Source organism: Heptranchias perlo, chromosome 45 (genome assembly GCF_035084215.1).
Source record: "Heptranchias perlo isolate sHepPer1 chromosome 45, sHepPer1.hap1, whole genome shotgun sequence".
NCBI lineage: Eukaryota > Metazoa > Chordata > Chondrichthyes > Hexanchiformes > Hexanchidae > Heptranchias > Heptranchias perlo.
Window position 1 is genome coordinate 1,393,647 of NC_090369.1, and position 22,504 is coordinate 1,416,150.

At 45.2% G+C, this 22,504-nt stretch overlaps 1 protein-coding gene across 2 annotated transcripts in view; it reads right to left on the reverse strand.

Annotated features, from left to right (window-relative positions):
* The window catches only part of LOC137306785 (synaptonemal complex central element protein 1-like), a 36,194-nt gene extending 15,879 nt beyond the window's left edge, over positions 1-20,315 (reverse strand). The window contains exons 1-11 of one of the 2 annotated variants that reach the window (XM_067976167.1): positions 20,260-20,315; positions 17,525-17,584; positions 16,681-16,755; positions 16,350-16,397; positions 9,155-9,209; positions 8,324-8,413; positions 7,601-7,664; positions 6,650-6,716; positions 5,983-6,100; positions 3,998-4,093; positions 774-894 (exon numbers count right to left, since the gene is read on the reverse strand). In XM_067976167.1, the coding sequence (XP_067832268.1) occupies positions 777-894; positions 3,998-4,093; positions 5,983-6,100; positions 6,650-6,716; positions 7,601-7,664; positions 8,324-8,413; positions 9,155-9,209; positions 16,350-16,397; positions 16,681-16,755; positions 17,525-17,584; positions 20,260-20,299 (831 nt within the window). In that variant the 5' untranslated portion in view covers positions 20,300-20,315 and the 3' untranslated portion in view covers positions 774-776. Of the gene's footprint in view, positions 1-484; positions 895-3,997; positions 4,094-5,982; positions 6,101-6,649; positions 6,717-7,600; positions 7,665-8,323; positions 8,414-9,154; positions 9,210-16,349; positions 16,398-16,680; positions 16,756-17,524; positions 17,585-20,259 lie in introns of those variants that run through there. The other variant, XM_067976166.1, reaches the window with a different exon arrangement.
* Positions 20,316-22,504: the final 2,189 nt, after the last annotated feature.

A 22,504-nucleotide genomic window follows, 5' to 3' on the forward strand; every position in this document is an offset into this window, starting at 1 on the left:
CATGTGATTTATATCAGTGTGTTAATTGTATTCAGGTGATGGGTATCAATTGGGGACTCTCTTGTACCCGTTTATAGGAGGGAGCTTATCTAGGGGGTGTACAGCGTGTAAGGGATGGGGGATCTCTGTCAATAAAGGCTTGGAAGCAACTGAAGACTGAACTCTGGTATTCTAACCTTCACTGGGCTATCCAACTTTTCACAACCACCACACACCATGCCCCTCTCGTCCATTTAAAAAAAACAACGTATTTAACTGCCAGTTCCCCAAGGGCAAGCACCAACGCCGAGGCATGATCTGTCCCCAGGTCGCTGGTAGGGCCGTCATGCAGTGCACAAGAGGCGTGCTGATGACCATCACTGGTTTATCCTCTCCCAAATGATGGGTCTGGAGGATCAAACCTGTGTCCCACTCCCTTTGGAGCTATGCTTTGGTCGGCCAACATGTTCAGTGACTGCGCAGCATATATACACACACCGTAAAATAATTAATAGCAGTTTTTATTAGATTTTCGCTGTAACACTTTGCAGCCAGCGATTACTGAGGTACAAATGGAATAGAAGCCAGCCACTCACTTCTCTGGGTATGGTTTCATTTTGTTATTTGTCGACAAGCCTATACTCTGCAATTTTAAAACTTTCATCAATGAAATCTGCGTTTTAAATTGGCCCCTAATATGTTGCACCAGTGGATGGCCATTCATGTGGTTTTCTTACTCTGGGAACAGTCACAATACAGGCAGCTCTCAGCCATGTTTAAACATGCACACGTACCATTTATTTTCTTGCCCGTTGCAAATTGTCTTTCTGGCACTCTTCCCCCTCGCTCTTGTCCATGTTGTCGTCCCTGCCCTGGACGTCATTCTTCCTCCTGGGTTCCCATTCTTTTAGAAACCTATCCCAACAGGAGCAAATTTGTACGGTGAGAATCAATAATAACGGTAGTTCTATCCAGCCAGCCACTCACTTCTCTGGCTGTGGTTTCATTTTGTTATTTGTCGCCAACCCTTTGGACGCTTTTACTCTGCAATTTTTAAACCATTGGTAGTTTATAAACAGTATGATTTGAGTTAGCTGCTGTGTGTTGGGCAGCAGGAGAGATGCTCTGTCCCCCGAGGAAGGAGACAGTCAGCCATGGTTTCTGTTTGTGATCATTATCCAGTGAATCCTGTTGAGAAGTGTGCGTGTGTATTGGATGGGGACAGGATTACGCTCGGCCTCTACAGTTAAACAGCTGGCCGACCCCATTGAAGGCTGAGAAATGGGCAATGGGGGGAGAGACCAGAGGGCAGCAGCTGCTTTGATATTCTTTTAATTCAGGTTCCAGGAGCCTAGCGGCCGACAACTACAAAATACTATTAAATCCAATCTCTGTAGTTTAGCAACGGACTCATAAGCCCAGGTAAACCTGGATCTACGGGTCTATTGCTGGGTTGCAGGAATGGATCTAGCAGCATAAATACTGCGAGGGGAGGGGAGGGGGGAACAGCACACAGATGTTGGGCTCTCAGAATCCATATTAAAGGAACAATATAAAAGCAGGTTTTGCTCGGCCTGTCCACCAACAATTTCTCCATGGTCTTGACTAAATTTGCCAGTGCTGATTGCGGGAGCTTAAAGTGCAGAGCAAATTATCCACGGATCAGCTCGGGCATCATTCACAAACGAAGCACAATCGGTAAAATGAAAGGTGACTCACTTGCCACGATGAGTTACTGTTCAGAGCAGATGAGTAAGCTCCTCTTTATAATGCTGCTTTGAAGTTTTTAATATAATCTTACTTTGAAGTTTGCAGCTGCAATTAATAATGTAAGTACAAGCTAATCACTTGTGCAGTTCTGCATGTGAAAACACGATCGGCTGTCCTGGAAATGGATCAGTACCATGACTATAAAAGTTAAATCTTCAATGTAAAATAAAGAGACAATGCTGGAAAGTCAGGAAGTCAGGCGGCAGCAGCTGATGATGGTGATGGAGAGAGATACATCGGGTTAGAGTTTCAGGTCAGTGATCTTTCATCAATATAACCTGATTTTGCTTGTATGATCAGTCAGGTATGGTGATCACTACTGATCCTACGATAATACAGTAAGTATTCTCCTTCAAGTCATGTATGAATGTGTAGAACAGAAACATTTGGTCAGCCACAGACCTCAGACAGTCTGTCCACTCGCCATCATGTGCTTCTGGTTGCCTAGCAACTTTGCAATCTGGTTAGCTAATTCTCCATTGAGTTCATGAGCATTAACCTTTTTCAGAAGTTTCATTTTTGGAACTTTATCAAGTGCCTTCTCAAAATCCAAGTAAATTCCATCCATTGGATAATGCTCGCCCACCAGTCCCATTACCTGCTCAATGAATTCCAGTAGATTAGCCAGGAAGGGCTTGGTCCTTCTGTATTTATGGTAACTGCTCCTTATGGTCCTGGTTTTCTTTAATTAAGTTATTGATATTGATAGCATCCTGTATGACACTCAAGCATTTTCCCTAACAGCACTGAGGGAGCGCTGCACTGTCGGAGGGGCCATCTTTCGGATGAGACATTAAAGCCGAGGCCCTGTCTGCCCTCTCAGGTACACGTTAAAGATCCCATGATGCTATTTTGAAGAGGAGCAGGGGGAATTCTCTCTGGTGTACTGGGGCCAATATTTATCCCTCAACCAAAACCACTAAAACAGACGATCTGATGATTATCACCTCGCTGTTTGCGGGAGCTTGCTGTGTGTAAATTGGCTGCCGCGTTTCCTACAGTACAACAGTGACCATATAGCAAAAAAAAGTACTTTGTAAAGTGCTTTGGGACATCCTGAGGTTGTGAAAGGCGCTATGTAAATGCAAGTATTTCTTTTTTCTTTAACATGGCTGTTGGGCTGATCGATCTGCCCTTTCCAGCTTTGTGGATACACCATGCACCCAGCAGAGTGGGGAAAGATACCTGGGGCTTATTGTTAATGAGTCACTGAAGGTCCTTGAACATTGTCACAAGACTGTCACAAAAGCAAATCGGGTGTTAGGGTGAACAGTTAGGTCAATTAAACACAAGATTAAAAGTACGATCCTTATCTTGTACGAGGCCCTGGTCTGGCCACATCTAGAATGCTTTGCCCAGTTTGGTCCCATCATGAAGTGAGGGCTATCAAGGCTCTGAAAAAGGTTCAGAGGGGGACTACTCATTTGATACCTAAGTTCAAGGGCCCTCAGGAAAGGCGCAGAAAGATGGGACTTGTCATCTTGGAAAAGTGTAGACTTTGAAGGGCTATGATTGAAGTCTTCAAAATTATGAAGAGAATAGATTCTGTCCAGGTGGGTGGGTTACTCAAGTTCGATAAGCAGAGGGGAACTAAAGGGCATCACTATACAATCCAGAAGCATAGGGAGAGGTTGGACGCCTGGAAGTTCTTCTTTTTGCAGAGAATAGTTAACTTTTGTAATGAGTTGCAAGGGTTCGAAAGGGAGCTGGATATTTTCCTGAGAGGGGAAGACATCCTCCCAGTTATAGAAGGACTGACTGGGTAATGCAGTCACTCTGATCTCCTGAAGCTTGCTTGACTGTCTGAAGGGGTCAGAGAGGAAATTCCCAGTTTTCCCCCCTAAAATATCCAAAGCTTTTTCTCCCGTCTCTCCCAGTATGCTGCTTAGCTGCACGGGGTGAGGGGGGGGAGGCGCTGTGGGGGAGAGAACCACAGCAACCAGATCATCAACACTGTAACCGAGGCCAGGGTTGCTGCAGGTCCTTTATTGCACACTGAAGGAGAAAGAAAGAACGAACTTACATTTATACAGCACCTTTCACGTCCTCAGGACGTCCCACAGCCAATGAATTACTTTTGAAGTGTGGTCACCTGTTTTGTAGGAAACGCTGCAGCCAGTTTGCACACAGTAATGACCCACAAACAGCAAATGAGATAAAGAACCAATTTGAGCTGAGAAATTTTGTATGATCCATCATTCTCAAGATGATCTTACCAGATTAGAGTGCTGCAGCTTTCTGGTCTCACCTGGTTTGCTTTGGCTTCTGCTGAAGATCTGAGGGATGCTGCGAGGCCTCCCTGAGCATTGCTTTCACTGCTTTGTTCTCCTCCTCAAACATTTGGCTGCAAATCAAAAGACAAAAAGCCTTACTGACCATTTAATGCTTAATTCTGTCTTTCATCTCGTTTTTTAAAATTATTGTTACATCCATTTCTCAAAATCTGATTTTTAAAAAAATCTAGATGCCCAGGTGAAAGTGCAGGGCACCGGGGGAAGGGCCGAGGCCCCGCGGCGCAGGACGCCCGGGGGAAGGGCCGAGGCCCCGCGGCGCAGGGCGCCCGGGGGAAGGGCCGAGGCCCCGCGGCGCAGGGCGCCCGGGGGGAAGGGCCGAGGCCCCGCGGCGCAGGGCGCCCGGGGGAAGGGCCGAGGCCCCGCGGCGCAGGGCGCCCGGGGGAAGGGCCGAGGCCCCAGGGCGCAGGGCGCCCGGGGGAAGGGCCGAGGCCCCACGGCACATATTGCAACTCAAGCTAACTTAAGAAAAACTAACAGTAAGATAGAGAGATAGATATATATATATATATGCTGCAGGCTCCATTGGGGGCAATTTTAACCCGCAAGAACGGGTGGGTTGGGTGCAGGTGGGCAGTAAAAATAGTTGATTTTTGGAGCGGGACCGCATCCCGGCTCCAACACACCCACTTCCAGATTTAACCGAGGCGTGTGTGGATGAGGGCGCGCAACACAAACCCAGAAATCCTGTCCCCACTGAAAGCCGGCAGGCCACTGCTTAAAAGGGCAATGAACCTCGTTGCGATAGTTGAGGCACTTAATTTTTTGTGTATTAGAAATGTAGAACAAATTTAACCTCACCTGTTGGGGTTTCCGATTGCTTCCCATTCAGACCAGGTGAAAGCAGGGTGGGAAGGGCCGGATCCATATCGTGAGGGCCTTTATTGCCCTACTTGTGGGCCCAGAGGAGCAGGAGTGCTGCGTCCAGGCCCAACGAGCTCACCTGGTGCGATCGGACCCCCGCGATTGGCCCCCCCCCCCCCGATCTTCTCCAACACCCACCCAATGTTATCCTCACCGCCCCCCCCCCCCCCCGTGTGCTACTAGGAGGTGCTAACGGTCTGGAGCTTTTCGGGCAGGGGTTCTCTGCTAAGAAGGTAGGAGCAATACTTGTGGAGGGCGCTCATCGCAATCCCCACCTGCACGTGTCTTGCTTTACCAATGTTTAGGTAAGAGAGAGAGGCGAGCCCTTGCTGCAGTCTCACCTGATCTCACCTCCGTTTGGCCAAGGCTGCTGATCGGTGAGAGTTACTGGAACCCGCCCCTTGGGGACCAACCGTCACCTCAGAACGAGAATCATCTCTTGGAAACTGCCTTTGTGCCATTCCATGTATTTGCTACTTCATTGTCTTCCTCCTCTCTCTCTCCTCCTTTAAAACCCACCTCTTTGACCAAGCTTTTTCTCACCTGTCCTAATATCTCCCCATGTGGTTCGGTGTCAAATTTTGTCTGATTTACGCTCCTGTGAAGCGACTTGGGACGTTTTACTCCGTTAAAGGCGCTGGATACATGCGAGGTGTTGTTGTTACTGTGAGCCAAGTTACTGTCAGATTTTCGCTTTTAGTACGGGCACGTCACTGGCATCGCTCGTGCTCTGGCGGGTGCTAAAGATTGCTTTGCCCAACCTGTATGAAACCGTCTCGAATGTGTAAGCTTCTTTCCAATTATTACTATCTGCCCCTCAGCACCAGCACGTCTCCCTAAACCAGGAGAGCTGGTGCTGAGGCAGACTGTAACACCCTTATTGCTCCTCTGGCTGGGGACCTAATAAGGGACCCTACTGGCCTGCATGTCCCAGCTATACACTGCTTTTGCCAACTGAAGCACTGGGGTGACCCTGATGTATTCCAGGTCGGCTGTCTTCATACTTCAAATGCTACCTCGCTGGTCTGGTTACATGCAGCTTGACTCCTTCTACGCTGGCTGCCATTGCTGTACGTACTGGGTGAGTTTTGCCTCTTTGCTGTGCAGGAAGAGAACCTCGTCGGAGGAAGCTCCTTGCTGTTGGAGAGAGTTCAGTTCTTTATCCAGGGTGCACAATTTCTCCTTCGTCACGTGCTCTGTTTCAAAGAAAAGCACACAGAAATAAGGAAAGACCTGCTAGTACCTTACCGCTCAAACACCTCTCGTGCTTCACATACCATGAAGTATTGTTATTAAGTCATGCTGTTGCCACGCTCGCAAATCTAATTTGTGCACAGTAAGAGGCCACAAACAGCAGAGATGAATGATCCATTTATTCTGTGTTTGGTGTTGTTGCTCGGAGGAGAAATATTGCTCAGGACACACTACTCTTTGAACAGTGCCATGGGATCTTGGTTCGAGCAGCTGGGCCCTCAGTTTAACTCCTTGTCCAAAGGATGGCACTGCCTCAGTACTGCCTGGAGAGTCGGCCTAGATTATGCGCTCAAATCCTGGATCAGAGTTTGAATGCTCAGTCTTCAGAGTGGGACAGGAGTACTAGCAACTGAGCCAGGCTGATACTTATGGGAGACATTAGTCCTGATAGCACCACTGCCTAGAAATTCAGGAGTGCCAGATATTGGGCCTTGGACTTCATTCGTGATGATCATTTAATGCACAGGGATATTCCTAACACAGGGGATTACCTTCACTAAGAAGCTGCTGCTTGGAGTTTTCAATGTTGCGCATTTCAAGTTCAAGTCTGGCTGGAGTCTGATGGAAAAGAAAAGTCAAAGATTACAGTGATTATGGACTAAAGGTGAACCATCGTCAATTATACATGGGAACAATCCTGTTTATAAGGGAGATAAATATGAACTTTTATGTTTTCTTAATTTTCCATGGATATATTCTTCAATTTCTTTTGTTGGAGTGTACGTATGTGTTTATATGTCTATATATTTTCAGGCTTTTTCCCAATGTGAATGGGATAGTGTACAGAAGATTACCAATTACCCTTTTACCATGTGCTGAAAATCATGTTCTCCTGTCCACTTCACAAGGCAGTAAATTAAATATGGTGTCAGACTGTATCACTCAGGCCATAACTAATAGTTGAATTTATTTACAAGGGAGATAATTATATAGATGCAGAAACTAGTAGGACAATAGTTGGCTTACTCCATACGTGGCTATTTCAAAATAAATAGCTTTTGTTAGTTTTTAAACTAGGTATTACCGTCACCTCTCAACTAACTCCCACAGGGTAGTTTGTGTTCTGAGTATTTGCTAGAGTTTTTTTTTACTATCTCTCTCCTTCCCTCTGTGTATAACTCTTGTAATCACTCTTTTGCTGTCACCTAATCACTATTTCCTGATTTACTTTATCTTCTCTTTTATTCTTTTCAGCCTTGGTGATGTCTTGTACTATAGGCCGTGGCTCTTCATCTTGGTTTCTCAATTTATTACACATTCTACAGCAGTAAATCGAACTCTCTGAACCTTCCCAGCCCCCACACAGGATTCCTGCCACCCAGGACAGACACACAGACACACACACGCACACCCCCACAAGAGGTGACTAAAGTCAGTAATCTCACCCGAGGGCTCAGAAGTTTCCCCCAAACAATCGTTATTCTATATATTATTTTACTTACATAAAATTCTGCCATCCATTTGTGCTTCCTTATGAGTTCTTCAAGTTGCTGTTCAAATGCCTTTCTGAAAACATTAAGAAGATTGCAGAAATTGCAAAATTTTCTATTTCATACAAACCGAGTATTTATTAAACTTTTGCAAAATATCCATAAATGCAAGCACAAAGTAATAGTCTAAAGAGAGTTATAAATATAAACAAGACACTTAAACAAAGCACTGAGTTGGACAATGCTGCATTTTGCAATTAAATACACACCATTAAGCGGTGGATCTAGGGTTTAACCTTTCACTGTTCCATGATCTAACTGGGAATCAGAGAGAGCAGGAAACCATCAGACTGGGACTGGATTCAGAGAAGGAGGCCACTACAACACACTGAGGTCCAGAACCGTAAGTGTAGGCAGTGTGGCAGTACAGAGTACTGGTGCTGGGGAGTCCGGGATATATTCTGGAAGCTACAGAGGCAGAGGATGGATAAGGCCCTGTGCTCTGGCAGCTTTCGTCCAGGACTGAAATTGGCAGGATTGTTAGATTTCTTTGAAAAAGAATCTAGTCAATAGATGTGAAACATGGACTATCAGTGTCAATGGGGTACGTTGTGTAATCCCTGCCCAGTATATCAGTAGTGGAGGAATCTCCCATCTATATCCCCTGTGATGTGTGTGATGCATGGAACTTTTTCTAATGAGTACGTTTATTGGATGATGCTGGTACTTTGTTACCTTTCTTTCCTCTTTTTCAGCTTCTCCTCTTCTATCTGAGATGTTAACACTTCAATCCTTTGCTTACTCTCTCTGCTCACTCTCAGCTGTCTGAACAAATTGCACAAAGCACTGTTAGCATTCCAGGACCGAAGGAGGATTTCAACACAGTATAACCAGAATTGGCCGGCTCTGATGTGAGTAACACATCTGATTTTCTCACTTTTTCCATGAGGTGTTGATTAGTCATTCCCATGCCTCTTCCTTTATTAGTCTCTCTGCACCATCAGGCAGTTTGGAAGCCAGCAGACAGAAGTTGTATTTTCAGCAGATTCAACTCCTATTGTAAAAGTGGCATGAGAATGAAGGGCAGCTCCACAATTGGTACAGGCTGCATGTAACTAAGCAAAACAAACAGAATGCCAATTCCATTCCTGATCTGTGCTGATCTCAGGTGGGGTAGCAGCAGAGGTACTACAGCTGGCTTCTGTACCCCAGATTTAGGGAGGCTTAGATCAGCTCGCGTGTGTGTGTACATATCAAGCAAGGACGCGATCAGCTGATCTGCAACCAAACAGCCTGCCCACACTCACTGCCCACCTTCGCACATCATGAATGGCCACTTGGTGAGGCAACAAAGGAGAAAAAGTGGAGGGCAAAAAAGAAACAGGGAATGAGTACTGGGGAAGGGGGAAGGAGGAGAATGGGTTTGAGGTATGGGACCGAAGAACAGGAACAGATATTGTGACAGCCAATGCAAAGTAGTTGCTTGGTTAGTTCCTAATAATAAAGGCGACAGTGATTTGTGATATGGGCGATGTGGCATGGTTTATATTTGTCTTGCTTTCTTACCTTTCAGTCTGAGCTTGATTTTGTTCGTACTGAAAGTGCAGCCTCTTCAGATTTGCTGGAATGAGATAAAAACATTTGGACTAACTTACTGCTTGAAGTATTTGCAGATTTCCCCCCCCCCCACACTTTTTCTCCCCTTTTTTAGGTTTCCCTTGAACCACAGTCCAGCAAAATGACAGAGGATCTATTTTGGAGATTGGTAACTGGCCATTGTGATCCAAAATGGATGGTGATTTGCCAGAGGGGAAATTAAAAACACAAAACTATGTCATAAGAAGATAAGAACATAAGAAATAGGAGCAGGAGTAGGCCATTCGGCCCCTCGAGCCTGCTCCACCATTCAATCAGATCATGGCTGATCTTCAACCTCAACTCCACTTTCCTGCCCGATCCCCATATCCCTCGATTCCCCAAGAGTCCAAAAATCTATCTATCTCAGCCTTGAATATATTCAACAACTGAGCATCCACAGCCTTCTGGGGTAGAGAATTCCAAAGATTCACCACCCTCTCTGAGTGAAGAAATTCCTCCTCGTCTCAGTCTTAAATGGCCGACCCCTTATCCTGAGACTATGCCCCCTAGTTCTGGACTCTCCAGCCAGGGGAAACAGCCTCTCAGCATCTACCCTGTCAAGCCCTCTCATTCTTCTAAACTCCAGAGAGTATCGGCCCATTCTACCCAATCTCTCCTCATATTCCTCCCAGGAATTAATCTAGTGAACCTTCGTTGCACTGCCTCTAAGGCAAGTATATCCTTCCTTAGATAAGGAGACCAAAACTGTACGCATTGCTCCAGGTGAGGTCTCACCAAAGCCCTGTATAGTTGCAGTAAGACTTCCTTACTCTTGTACTCCAACCCCCTTGCAATAAAGGCCAACATGCCATTTACCTTCCTAATCGCCTGCTGTACCTGCGTGCTAACTTTCTGTGTTTCATGAATAAGGACACCCAAGTCCTTCTGAGCACTAACATTTAATAGTTTCTCACCATTTAAAAAATATTCTGTTTTTCTATTCTTCCTACCAAAGTGAATAACCTCACATTTCCCCACATTATACTCCATCTGCCACCTTCTTGCTCACTCTCTTAACCTGTCTATATCCCTTTGCAGACTCTTTGTGTCCTCTTCACAGCTTACTTTCCCACCTAGCTTTGTATCGTCAACAAACTTGGATACATTACACTCGGTCCCTTCATTTAAGTCATTATTATAGATTGTAAATAGCTGAGGTCCAAGCACCGATCCCTGCGGCACCCCACTAGTTACAGCCTGCCAACCTGAGAATGACCCGTTTATTCCCACTCTCTGTTTTCTGCCTAATCATATGACTTTCTAGATTCTAGCATTTTCCTGACGACCGATGTCAGACTAACTGGCCTGTAGTTCCCTGTTTTCTCTCTCCCTCCTTTCTTGAATAGCGGGGTTACATTTGCTACCTTCCAATCCACTGGGACCGTTCTAGAATCTAGGGAATTCTGGAAGATCACAGCCAATGCATCCACTATCTTTGCAGCCACCTCTTTTAAAACCCTAGGATGTAGGCCATCAGGTCCAGGGGGGATTTGTCAGCTTTTAGTCCCATTAATTTTTCCAGAACGTTTTCTTCACTAATCTTAATTACTTTAAGTTCCACCCTCTCAGTAGCCCCTTGGCTCCCCACAATTTCCTGTACGTTTTTATGTCTTCTACTGTGACGACAGATATAAAATATTTGTTTAACGTCCCTGCCATTTCCTTAAGTCATAGCATTCCATGATTCAGACCGTTGGTGCATCAATGCACTGCGCCACCAACACTTCTTTCAACTCCTAAAATACTGTACGTATCACTATTCTAATCAGCATTCAACTGGCAGTGGCACTCGGAAAGAAAGAACTTGTATTTTTATCTCACTTTATCACATGCCAAACCACTACACAGCTAATTAATTACTTTTGAAGTGCGATCATTGTTGAGTGGGCAAACACACAGCAGCCAATTCGCACACGGCAAGTTTCCTCAAACAGCAAATAAATGAATGATCAGATGTCAGATCAGGAGCCTTTGATGGTGTTAGTTTAAGGAGCAATGTTGGCCAGGACGCCAGAGGAACGTCTCAATAGTGTCGTGGGATCTTTAACATCACATCTGGAGAGGCAGGTGGGGGTCTCATCCAAAAGATGGTACTTGCGACAATACTGCACTCGAGTGTCAGCCGCACATATTGAATTCACAACCGACTCAGAGGCAAGAGTGAAAATGTTACACTAGTGCAGTCCTGTGAATCTGCAGTTTAGAAATATTGTTGGTAAGCTGGAGGGGATTTATCTTGTATCAAACCCATGCAAGGCCTGATGTGGAAGTGTTTGATCAGTGTAGAGGGAACTTTACCGTGCATCTTTACCAGCTACTCTAATGCCTTCTGAATAAAAATTAAATATTTATTCTCAATAGTCTAAAATGTAAGATGATAAATGTGCTTAGATCTGGAAGAAAGAGAGGACCCGTTTATTTGATGTTGCTTCTGTTCAGTTTGTATTAACTAGGGGATTTATATTGAATTATAGGGACACAAAACTTTAAAAGAGGCAAGGGGATGTTATTAGGAGGCAGGGTTACCCCAGCTTCCACACAGCAAGTGTAAGGGCCCTCTTAGGATCAAACTATTGGTTTTATGGGTCTTTCTGCCCTATGGGGAAGTGGCTGGCTCTCACTTGGCAACTGCCCACAACGATTTGATTAAGAGCACAAACTCACCAGGTGCAGACTACATATCATCACTCTGTATTGTAGCATTCCTGAGATTAGCCCTCGAGCACTGATTGGGAGTGTATGTATCCGCAAAAGGTTAGCAATACCGGTTTAGTTAGAATGTCAAATGTAGTATTGTGAAAAGCTCCAGCTCACAAAAGGATGCAAATTAAATTAAAGCCACGAATAAAGGAAACAAAAAAACTTTTCCAAGAATCATAATCTCCATAATTACAGACAAGGAAATATCACAAAAAGCGGTTTCACACTCCCCCTACCTACTATAACTGCTGATGTGGAGATGCCGGTTGACAATTGTAAACAATTTTACAACACCAAGTTATAGTCCAGCAATTTTATTTTAAATTCACAAGCTTTCGGAGGCTTCCTCCTTCCTCTGGTGAACGATGTGGAAAATTTCCACATCGTTCACCTGAGGAAGGAGGAAGCCTCCGAAAGCTTGTGAATTTAAAATAAAATTGCTGGACTATAACTTGGTGTTGTAAAATTGTTTACTACTATAACTGCTGATGTGCTGTAATCTTTTCTCTTTTTCTCTCTGGCTCTCAAACCATTGCCAAATAGTAAAGTACATGTATTGTTACCTATTCTTACCTGATGCATAACTCTATAACCACCACCACCAACAGTAACTTGCATTTATACAGCGCATTTAACGTAGTAAAATGGCCCAAGGCACTTCATAGGTGCGATTATTAAACAAAATTTGACACTGAGCCACTTAAGGAGATATTGGCTGAATGCCAACTCTCCGACACCTTCTCCTACCTCCCCCTGGACCATGACCCCACTGCCAAACATCAAGCCATAGATTCCCAGACCGTCACTGACCTCCTCTGGAGATCTTCAGCCCACGGCCTCCAACCTCATAGTCCCCCAACCCCACACAGCTCGCTTCTACCCCCTCCCCAAGATCCACAAACAGGACTGCCCTCGGAGACCCATCCTTTCAGCCTGTTCTTGCCCCACGGAACTTATTTCCCTCCCTCTCGACTCTATTTTTTTCTCCCCTTGTCCAGTCTCTTCCGACCTACATCCTCGACTCTCCTGATACCCTCGGCCACTTTAACAGTTTCCAGTTCCCCGGCCCTAACCGTCTCCTTTACACCATGGCCGTCCAGTCCCTCTACACCTCCATCCCTCACCAGGACGGCCTGCGGGCCCTCTGCTTCTTCCTTGAATGGAGGCCCAATCAGTCCCCATCCACCACCATCCTCCTCCTCCTGGCTAAACTTGTTCTTACCTTGAACAACTTCTCCTTTGACTCCATTCACTTTCTCCAAATAAAAGATGTTGCTATGGGAACCCATATGGGTCCCAGCTATGCCTGTCCTTTTTGTGGGATATGTGGAACATTCCTTGTTCCAGTCCTCCTCAGGTCCCCTCCCTCACCTCTTTTTCCAGTACATTGATGACTGTATTGGTGACACTTCCTGTTCTCGCCCCAACTTTGCTTCCAATTTCCACCCTTCCCTCGCCTTCACATGGTCCATCTCCGACTCTTCCCTTCCCTTCCTCGACTTCTATATCTCCATTTCTGGGGATAGGCTGTCAACCAATATTTATTATAAGCCCACCGACACCCGCAGCTACCTTGATTATACTTCCTCCCACCCCGCTTCCTGTAAGGACTCTATTCCCTTCTCCCAGTTTCTCCGTCTCCGTCACATCTGTTCTGACGATACCACCTTCCTCACCAGTGCTTCCAGTATGTCTTCCTTTTCCCTCGACCAAGGATTCCTCTCCACTGTAGTTGACAGGGCCCTCGACCGTGTCCGTCCTATTTCCTGCACTTCTGCCCTCACCCCTTCCCTCCCAGAACCATGATAGGGTCCCCTTGTCCTCACCTTCCACCCCACCAGCCTCCACATTTAACGTATCATCCTCCACCATTTCTGACACCTCCAGCGCAATCCCACCACCAAACACAACTCCCTCTTCCCTCCCCTTTCAGCATTCCGAAGGGACCGCTCCCTCTACGACACCCTGGTCCACTCTTCCATCACCCCCTCTCCTCCCCACGGCACCTTCCCGTGCGAGCGCAGGAGATGCAACAGCTGCCCCTTCACCTCCTCCCTTCCCACCGTCCAGAGCCCCAAATATTCCCTCCAGGTGAAACAGTGATTTACTTGTACTTCTTTCAAGTTAGTATACTGTATTCGCTGCTCACGACGCGGTCTCCTCTACACTGGGGAGACCAAACGCAGACTGGGTGATCGCTGAGCTGAACACCTCCGCTCTGTCCGCAAGTGTGACCCTGACCTGCCGGTCGCTTGCCATTTTAATTCCCCGTCCCACTCCCACTCCCACTCTGGCCTCTCTGTCCTCGGCCTCTTACTCTGTTCCAATGAAGCTCAACGTAAGCTCGAGGAACAGCACCTCATCTTTCATTTAGGCACTTTACAACCTTCCGGACTCAATACTGATTTCAATAAGTTCAGACCATAACCACTGCTCCCTTTTTTTCGGACAGCGAGTGCTGGTAATGGTTCTGCTTTTGCCATTTAATGGTTCTGGTAATGGTTCAGCTTTTGCCATTTACAGTTACTCTGGACTGATCTTCTGTTTCTTTACTTGTCCCATTCCCACCCTCCTTGCCTTGCACCATCATCCCTTTTGTCATTTAATCACTCCTGCCCTGCACCCTATCACAGACCTTCCCTTTTGTTCTTTCCTCCCCTCTCTCCCTCCCCTGGCTCTGTACTTGCTTAAAAACTTTAATTCTTTAACATCTTCCAGTTCTGACAAAAGGTCTTCAACCTGAAACATTAACCCTGTTTCTTTCTCCACAGATGGTGCCTCACTTGCTAAGCATTTCCAGCATTTTCTGTTTTTATTAAGGAGATATTGAGACAGGTGACAAGGTAGGTTTTAAGGAGAGTCTTAAAGGAGGAGAAAGACACAAAGAGGCGGAGAGGTTTAGGGAGGGAATTCCAGAGCTTAGGGCCGAGGCAGCTGAAGGCACAGCCGCCAATGGTGGAGCGATGAAAATCGGGGATGTGCAAGAGGCCAGAATTGGAGGAGCGCAGAGATCTCAGAGGTTTGTAGGGCTGGAGGAGATTACAGAGTTAGGGAGGGGCGAGGCCACGGAAGGATTTGAAAACAAGGATGGAGAATTTTTAAATCAAGGCGTTGCTGGACCTGGAGCCAATGTAGGTCAGCAAGCTAAGGGTTGATGGGTAACCAGTAGGATACCTACTAGTAAGTTAAAATGTTACTGTGATTAGGGTGACCTTTTGTATGGCTTTTAAACCAGAAAGTCCAGTTTTGGCAGTGCTTGCCCCAGTAATTGTAAAGGTTGAAAATTGGAAAGAAAAAGTCTGGTTTTCTTATGCCAAAAAAAAAGTATTTTCTAAAAAATACTGGGGGAGAAATTCAACTCAGGGCCGCCCGTTTTTCTGGCGTAAAATTAATGTAAGACCTCCAAATTTTTGCAGCACAATCTGCTGCGGCCGAACTGCGCTGGCATTGTGCTAGATGCCACATTACATCAGGTGACTTTTAGTCATCCAGGGCTGCATTTGTTAATTCTAAAAGCAGCCCATAAATCTTTGGGAGGGAAACTGCACCATTGTTATTTAAAGGGATCCTCAGTGAGTCTATGGTTAGTCATTTTAGACTGTTTGTGGACTTTTAGACCTATTGCTGGCTGTGTTGGCTGCTCTAGTTCAAATATTGCAGAGTTATTTTTTTTGGAGCTGCCCAGGGGCTTGTGCACAAAGTTACTCTGCAACGTGGGTGTGCCATTGGAGCTGGAGGAGGAGGAAGAGCAGCAAGTCAGAGTGCACAGATCTGCAGCAGCTGAGAGAAGAGGGAGGAGAAGGGGACAGTGCAGGAGGCCTTACACCACACGAGTGCACAGGAACTGAATGTGTTACTTCCAGTGAACTCGTGAGCAGCGTGCCCAGTGTCTCCCCTTCAGCAGCAAGGCTGTGACTGAGCTCAGTTGGTGCTGCAACTGAGCTATCAGTTGCAGCACCAACTGCGGCCCAGCACCAGGTCACACACTTTGGGCATTGCCTGTGGCTCTGAAGGTGACTGTGGCCCTGAAGTTCTACCTGTCAGGATCAATCCAGGCTACAGCAGCTGACATTAGCAACATCAGTCGATTGGCAGTGCATTGCTGTCACAAGCAAGTGACAGGTGCACTCTTCACTGAGCGAAACACAAAACAAGTCCATTTTGTCATCACACATGTGCAAGCCTTGTGAATGTAAGGTCATCCCTTCTTTTGTACACGGGCAGTCATCAAAAAAAGGGGACAGGTCATACCGGAGAGAGCCGGGCTGTGAGGCTGTGAGTTATAGGTACATTATAACAGACTTGGGAACGTACAAGCCTGACTTGGGGTGGAAAATGAACAAACATTAACTGAAAATGTTGACGAATAAAATGCACATTCGCCGTGCTCTGACGAGCTGACCAATTTTCAGCCCTCTCTTACCTTTCTTCCTATTGCAGTTTCCCTCCAGGTGAAAGACCTCGTGATTTACTATTGACAAACGGAAATGGAATTGTAATATAGCAATATTCATAATGTTTCAAAGATCAAAGAAACAGTGCATTGGACTGTAATCACAACTTGCCAACCTCGTGTCTACTGAAAAGCTCAAACAATCTCCCCCATTAGCCTCAAGGTAAAGGCACCCCGGCACTCAGTAATAGAAACGTTGAAATATTAAACCATATGTAAAAGCAGGTTACTAACTAGTGTGCTTTCCTGCCAATGCACTAGAAATCTGCATGGATCTCGCCAAGGGGAAATACGTACGTACACTCATCAAGTTCCTTTTCCAGTGCTTCCTGGTGTAACTGCAACTTCTTCAGTTCTGCATCATTCACCCTTTTCTCTGAAATATATTGATACATGCAGTGAGCTACATTGAGGAGTGTATGAAGGCAATGCTGAAGCAACAGCTGTTTTTTATTGTTATTTGTGAATTTGCTCGTTTTAATACTCGTCAAGGTAGTTTTGAGCCCATACCCACCAGGAACTGATTGGCCCAGCCCCAGATTTATTTAATATACATTCCTTTAAAGGTAGCAGACGGGGGGATTTTCATTTCATCAATCTGGACTAGGTTTCACCAGGGATCAAAGACCAGTGTCTAACCCACTTTTTATTATTAATTGTATGTTTTCCTGCTCTTTAATTGTGCCTTTAACCACTTTCATTTCCTTGCATCACACAGTTTGTTGCCTAAGGGCTGGGCTGGCCAGCTACTCTGACAGTGTAGCTCTTGAGTTGTTCAATGGCAACTCAGGAGAGTGGGAGAGGTTGCCTCTCCCTGTACTTTGCACTAGTTTGGATCTTCCTGTTGATATATCCAGGTCTTAGTTGGGTTATGTGTGCCACTGTGCCCCAGGGGGGAGTACTTTCTTTTCCCCCCACTTTTAACCCCTCTTCTCTGAAAAGGGCTGATCCAGATCCACTTCCTCATAATAGATGGCGACGTAACCCTTTTGGAACACAGAATGGGTGCGGTTTTGCAATCACCATCCGGTATGTAATGGACCCCACAAAGTGTGATTCTGTACCACTGACACAAGGTATTGCTGCTGACAGTGGCATAGCAGGAGGTTTGTTTGCAAAGTACTTTATTACTTAGCAAATATTACCTTCAATTAAGGTCTTGATTTTTTTCACAATTTCTTCAATTTGAGGTTCCACTTTCTTCCCTAAAAGACAATTTGTTTGATATTAATCATAAACAGAAACTCACACTTATAATGGGCGGAATACTCTCATGCAAATTAAATGCAGGCAAGGAAATAATAGGTGGAAAATACTACAAAACAACCTATTGGGGATTCATTTTTTACTGAAGCCCTGCAAAATTTTATTTGTCATAAATATTATTTGCTGCAAGAAAGGATAACATTCTGCTTCCCCCTGGCTGTGGTAAAGGCTCTAACTCATACAGCATCAAACTGGTCCTACACACGCCACTCACTGGCCCTTAAAACATCATATAACTTTATGTTTAATAGGAGTATGTTTAACTGTTAGTGGGCAGTGCATCGGCCACTGTAACACCAGCTGGTTACTGGGCCAGCTGATAAACTCTGTGGCAAGGCAGGTGGGAGAAACAGAATGGTTTCCTTTCTTTCGCTGTTGTTTGTTGACAATTTACGTGAAACAGAGTCAAAATCCTCTGCCTGTGAATCTGTGAATATCCAAACAGCCATCCTTTCCCATCACCAATATTTTTATAACTGAGAAACGAAAGTGTTCAAAGAAAATGAAAAAAACCACACTATTTATTTAATGCCCCTATGATTTTTCTCCTGGGATGCTCAATTCCTGGAGACTACAGGACAATCCGAGGGGGCTGGCAACACTAGTTCCCAGTCATGGAACTCAGAATATTCCAGTGTGATAGTAATTTAAAGGTGGGGGGGTATATTCTACTGAATTGTTGCATAATTGTAAACATTACAATGGGAGATTTATCTACACTTCCTCGTGTCTCTCTTGTGTTAGTTTATATTTCAGAGCTGTTGATTTAGAGGCAGCCATTTTATATAGGACTTTCCTTATTGTTCTCATGTCATCCCAGTACAGTGATTTAATGAACGGGAACTACAGGCTTAGGGCAGTGCTCCCCATTCATGGTGTTGCTGGAGTGAAACTTCATGTCATAGGAATGAGGTTCGATGCAAAATAGTTGCTCCTTTTCATGAGTTATGAGGGAGCAAAACCAGTAAGAGTAGAGTTATCAACCTTTATAATATTGAGGAATTATGTAGAATATACTTCCACTTTATTGTCAAAGCTCCTACTGTTAATCTACAGAGTACAACGTTTAATTAGAAAAGCCATAAAGACGCTAATTGCGTTTTGGGTTTTAGAAACAAGGGCATAGAGTAAAAGAGCAAAGAAGTTATGATGAATTTGTCATGGTTAGGCCAAAGTTAAAGCATTGTGTGGGGTTTTGGGCTCCCCATTATAAACCATATAATGAATCGTTACTGTGATGATATCAGAGATAGGAGATTATTGTTATGAGGAGAGATCTGAGATACTGGGAGGATTTCCACTGGAGCCAAAAAGTCTATGAAGAGATTTAATAAAGGCTTTTAAAATTACGACGGGTTTTAATAGGGCGAATAGGAAAGAAACTATTTCCTCTTTGTAGAGAGCTGGTGATGAAAGCTCATCAATTTAAAATTCTCACTGAGAGCAAGGAGAGAGATTAAGAGAAACTTTTATGCAGAGAGTTGTTAGAATATGGATTGCTTTGTCACACAGAGACAAAGACCATATTATCTTTCAAGGGAAGAGTGACTGCAGAATACCCAGACCATTGGGGCCCCAGAAATCACTCTGAACCTTATGGTTTTATGGGTCTTAAATGTGTGCAACATGGTTACATCAATAACTCACCGTCATGGTGCAATGTGTAGTTTGCACTCTTCAGTGGAAAGAAAGCGGAGAAGAGCAATGCGAATGATCCCAAGAGTAAAGGGGATGAACTATCAGGAATGATTAGAGAAAGTCAAACTGTACAGTCTGAAAGAGAATACTTGGGATGAAAGCCTATTCATTGTATATAAAATATTAAATTCATTACTCTTGCTCTCTCTCTCTCTCTCATATCTCCATTAATTATAATATATTAAATATTTTACACATTGAGCTGTGCTGATACACATGGGAGTGACCCAGATTTCTCCGTGTTTAAGCTGATGATGGTAAGTATGGTGAACCCACCTATCTTTTGTCAGCATTTCCTGTTTTTCATTCCGGGATTCCTGCATTTGCAGTTTCTCTTTATTTTTCCCCCATTTTCTCACCTTTTAGTTTGTGTGAGTCTCTCCCGTGTCTTTTCACTTTTTATCTGTTTGCAGGTTCTTTTGTTCCTTTAAGGGCTTTCCACTGCCACACTGAAATGATTGTTTTAATATCATCCAATATTACATGGAATAACCATGTGTTTTATATTATGCAGTTTGCAGATCATTCAACTCATTAAATCTCTCTCTGATTAGAGGGTCCGTTCTTTTTCCTCTTTATTTATCCAACCTGACTAAAACGCTGGCTTAACTTTAATCTATCAATTCTGATGAGTGGCATACACCCAAATTATTAACCTGTCTCCCCTCTTTATAATGCCGACTCTCCTATATATACACACGAGAGAGAGAGAAGGAAATAAGGATATTTGTACAGGGTATGTCTGGTCAGTGGGTCAGAAGACAACAATTTAAATGAGTGAACTCTGGAGTAATCTGCTATGCAAGGCATTAAGAGTCAGAGATCAGGGACATTCAATTTACAGAGGAGTGCTAGGCTGGGAGGGTTAGGAGCTTTGATGGACCAAATGGCCTTTTCTTGTTCTTGATGTTCTTACCTAGCTGCATTTCTGTAACGAGATTAAGGCCAGCATCCATCTTCAGAGCAGTTTCCTTGTTTCCTGTTAAAAACGTAAGAGTTAGTAAAAATGGGATGCGCTGAGACTATCCCGCCCATTGTTCACAGGCAATTACACGTGTGGTCGCAAACAAGCTGCAGCGTGTTACAGGGCCGTGCCTGACACACCTCGAGTTTGAGATGTCACAAACTGGGGGAAGGAAACGAGCTTATCATCATCTTAAATGCAAAAATATTTGTAGATGGAGTGAGCTCAACAACTCCATTGACAACCCCATGGATCCTGGTTCAGCTCAATGTATTACTTGCCTTGAAATGCACTCCAGGATGCATTAATATTCTTCATAATATGTTCAATTCTAAAGGGGTGGACGGTCTGGGAGTACTTTTCATTCAAAGTACTCCTCTATTTGATATATTAATATTTTTAATAGCAAAAACATTTGTTAGCTGTTCAATGCTCTATTACCAACTGCCATAAAGTCTCCTCACTGATCCATTACATTACCAATGGCGGGTGGGGGGGGGCATTCCAGAATGGATTCATTGAAAGCACCGAGGGCTGGAACTTTGGACCATTCTTTCAGCTGATTGGGAGCTGCCTGACCCCACAAGAAGCATGATACTGGCAAGGTTTGCTGAAAACTCAACCTCTGGGTTGGGTGGCTCTCAATCTGAAAGAGCTGGCCCCATTGCATTCAGTAAAGCTGTGCCAGGACTCATGGGGCTGGTCACTGAAGCAGTCCAGCTCGCTCCACCAACAAATCATGTTGTATTTACATTCTTTTCAATATAAAAAGGGACAGTACTTTGAAGAAAAAGGTACTCTCTCCACTTTCCTTCCCCTTTAATGTGACTTACCACCGTGTAAGTTCCCATTTTCATCTTTATATATAATGGGATATTATGGTGATTAGTGGCCAGTCGTTCCTGTAACTGAATTACGCAGATGTGGTGTTGTACCACAGACTCTAACCAGTAATGTTTTGTTTCATTATATATTACAGAGAAATGTCAAAGCTTGTGCGTAATCATAGTACAATATGTACTCTCTAACATTTCCCCAGTAATCAACTGCTTATTAGTTCAATGAATCAGCACTGATTATATTAGAGCAGTGAATCCATCAGCACAAGCAGCAATGGTATAGAGCACAATGCATTGATAATGGCCCTTGCTGGCCGACACAGTGAAAGTATGTAACCCAGGCGGAGTGCCGTACGGTGAGAGAGAAAGTAAGCTCACTATTGTGTTTGTCACATCACTTGATCCAGTAATAGCACGGAGGGAGACAAAATGAACAAATAAATTCCACTGGTCTACTGGGTGAACATATCTCCCTGGAGCAGGTGCATCATTCAGACCAGGTGGTTCCCAGTTTCCATCCCCCTGGTCTCAGCTGGGGACAGGAGGTAAGATGGCAGCGCCTCGGCCAGGATTCCTGCTTACGATCACTGTCCAGTAACTGTTACTGGAAAAGAGCATGTGTGTGGACATTGGGTTAGGGCTCGGCTGTGATGCCATCTTGGTCGAATATTCCAATGCCGGTCACAGCCTGGGAAACCCATATAGAGACTGACCGCGCGGGAGAGGTACCCAGAGGGCGGCTGGTGCCCGTGGACCCCGACCCTGGCACCTACAGGGGAGGAGAGGAAAAAACTGGAAAAGCTGTTTTAAAAACAAAGTGACTATTGACACCAGAGTCACCCTGCACTGCACTACTGACACCACAGTCACCCCGCACCGCACTACTGACACCACAGTCACCCTGCACTGCACCACTGACACCACAGTCACCCTGCACTGCACAACTGACACCACAGTCACCCCGCATTGCACCACTGACACCACAGTCACCCCGCACTGCACAACTGACACCACAGTCACCCCGCATTGCACCACTGACACCACAGTCACCCCGCACTGCACAACTGACACCACAGTCACCCCGCACCGCACTACTGACACCACAGTCACCCCGCACCGCACAACTGACACCAGAGTCACCCTGCACTGCACCACTGACACCACAGTCACCCCGCACTGCACAACTGACACCACAGTCACCCCGCATTGCACCACTGACACCACAGTCACCCCGCACTGCACAACTGACACCACAGTCACCCCGCACCGCACTACTGACACCACAGTCACCCCGCACCGCACAACTGACACCAGAGTCACCCTGCACTGCACCACTGACACCACAGTCACCCTGCACT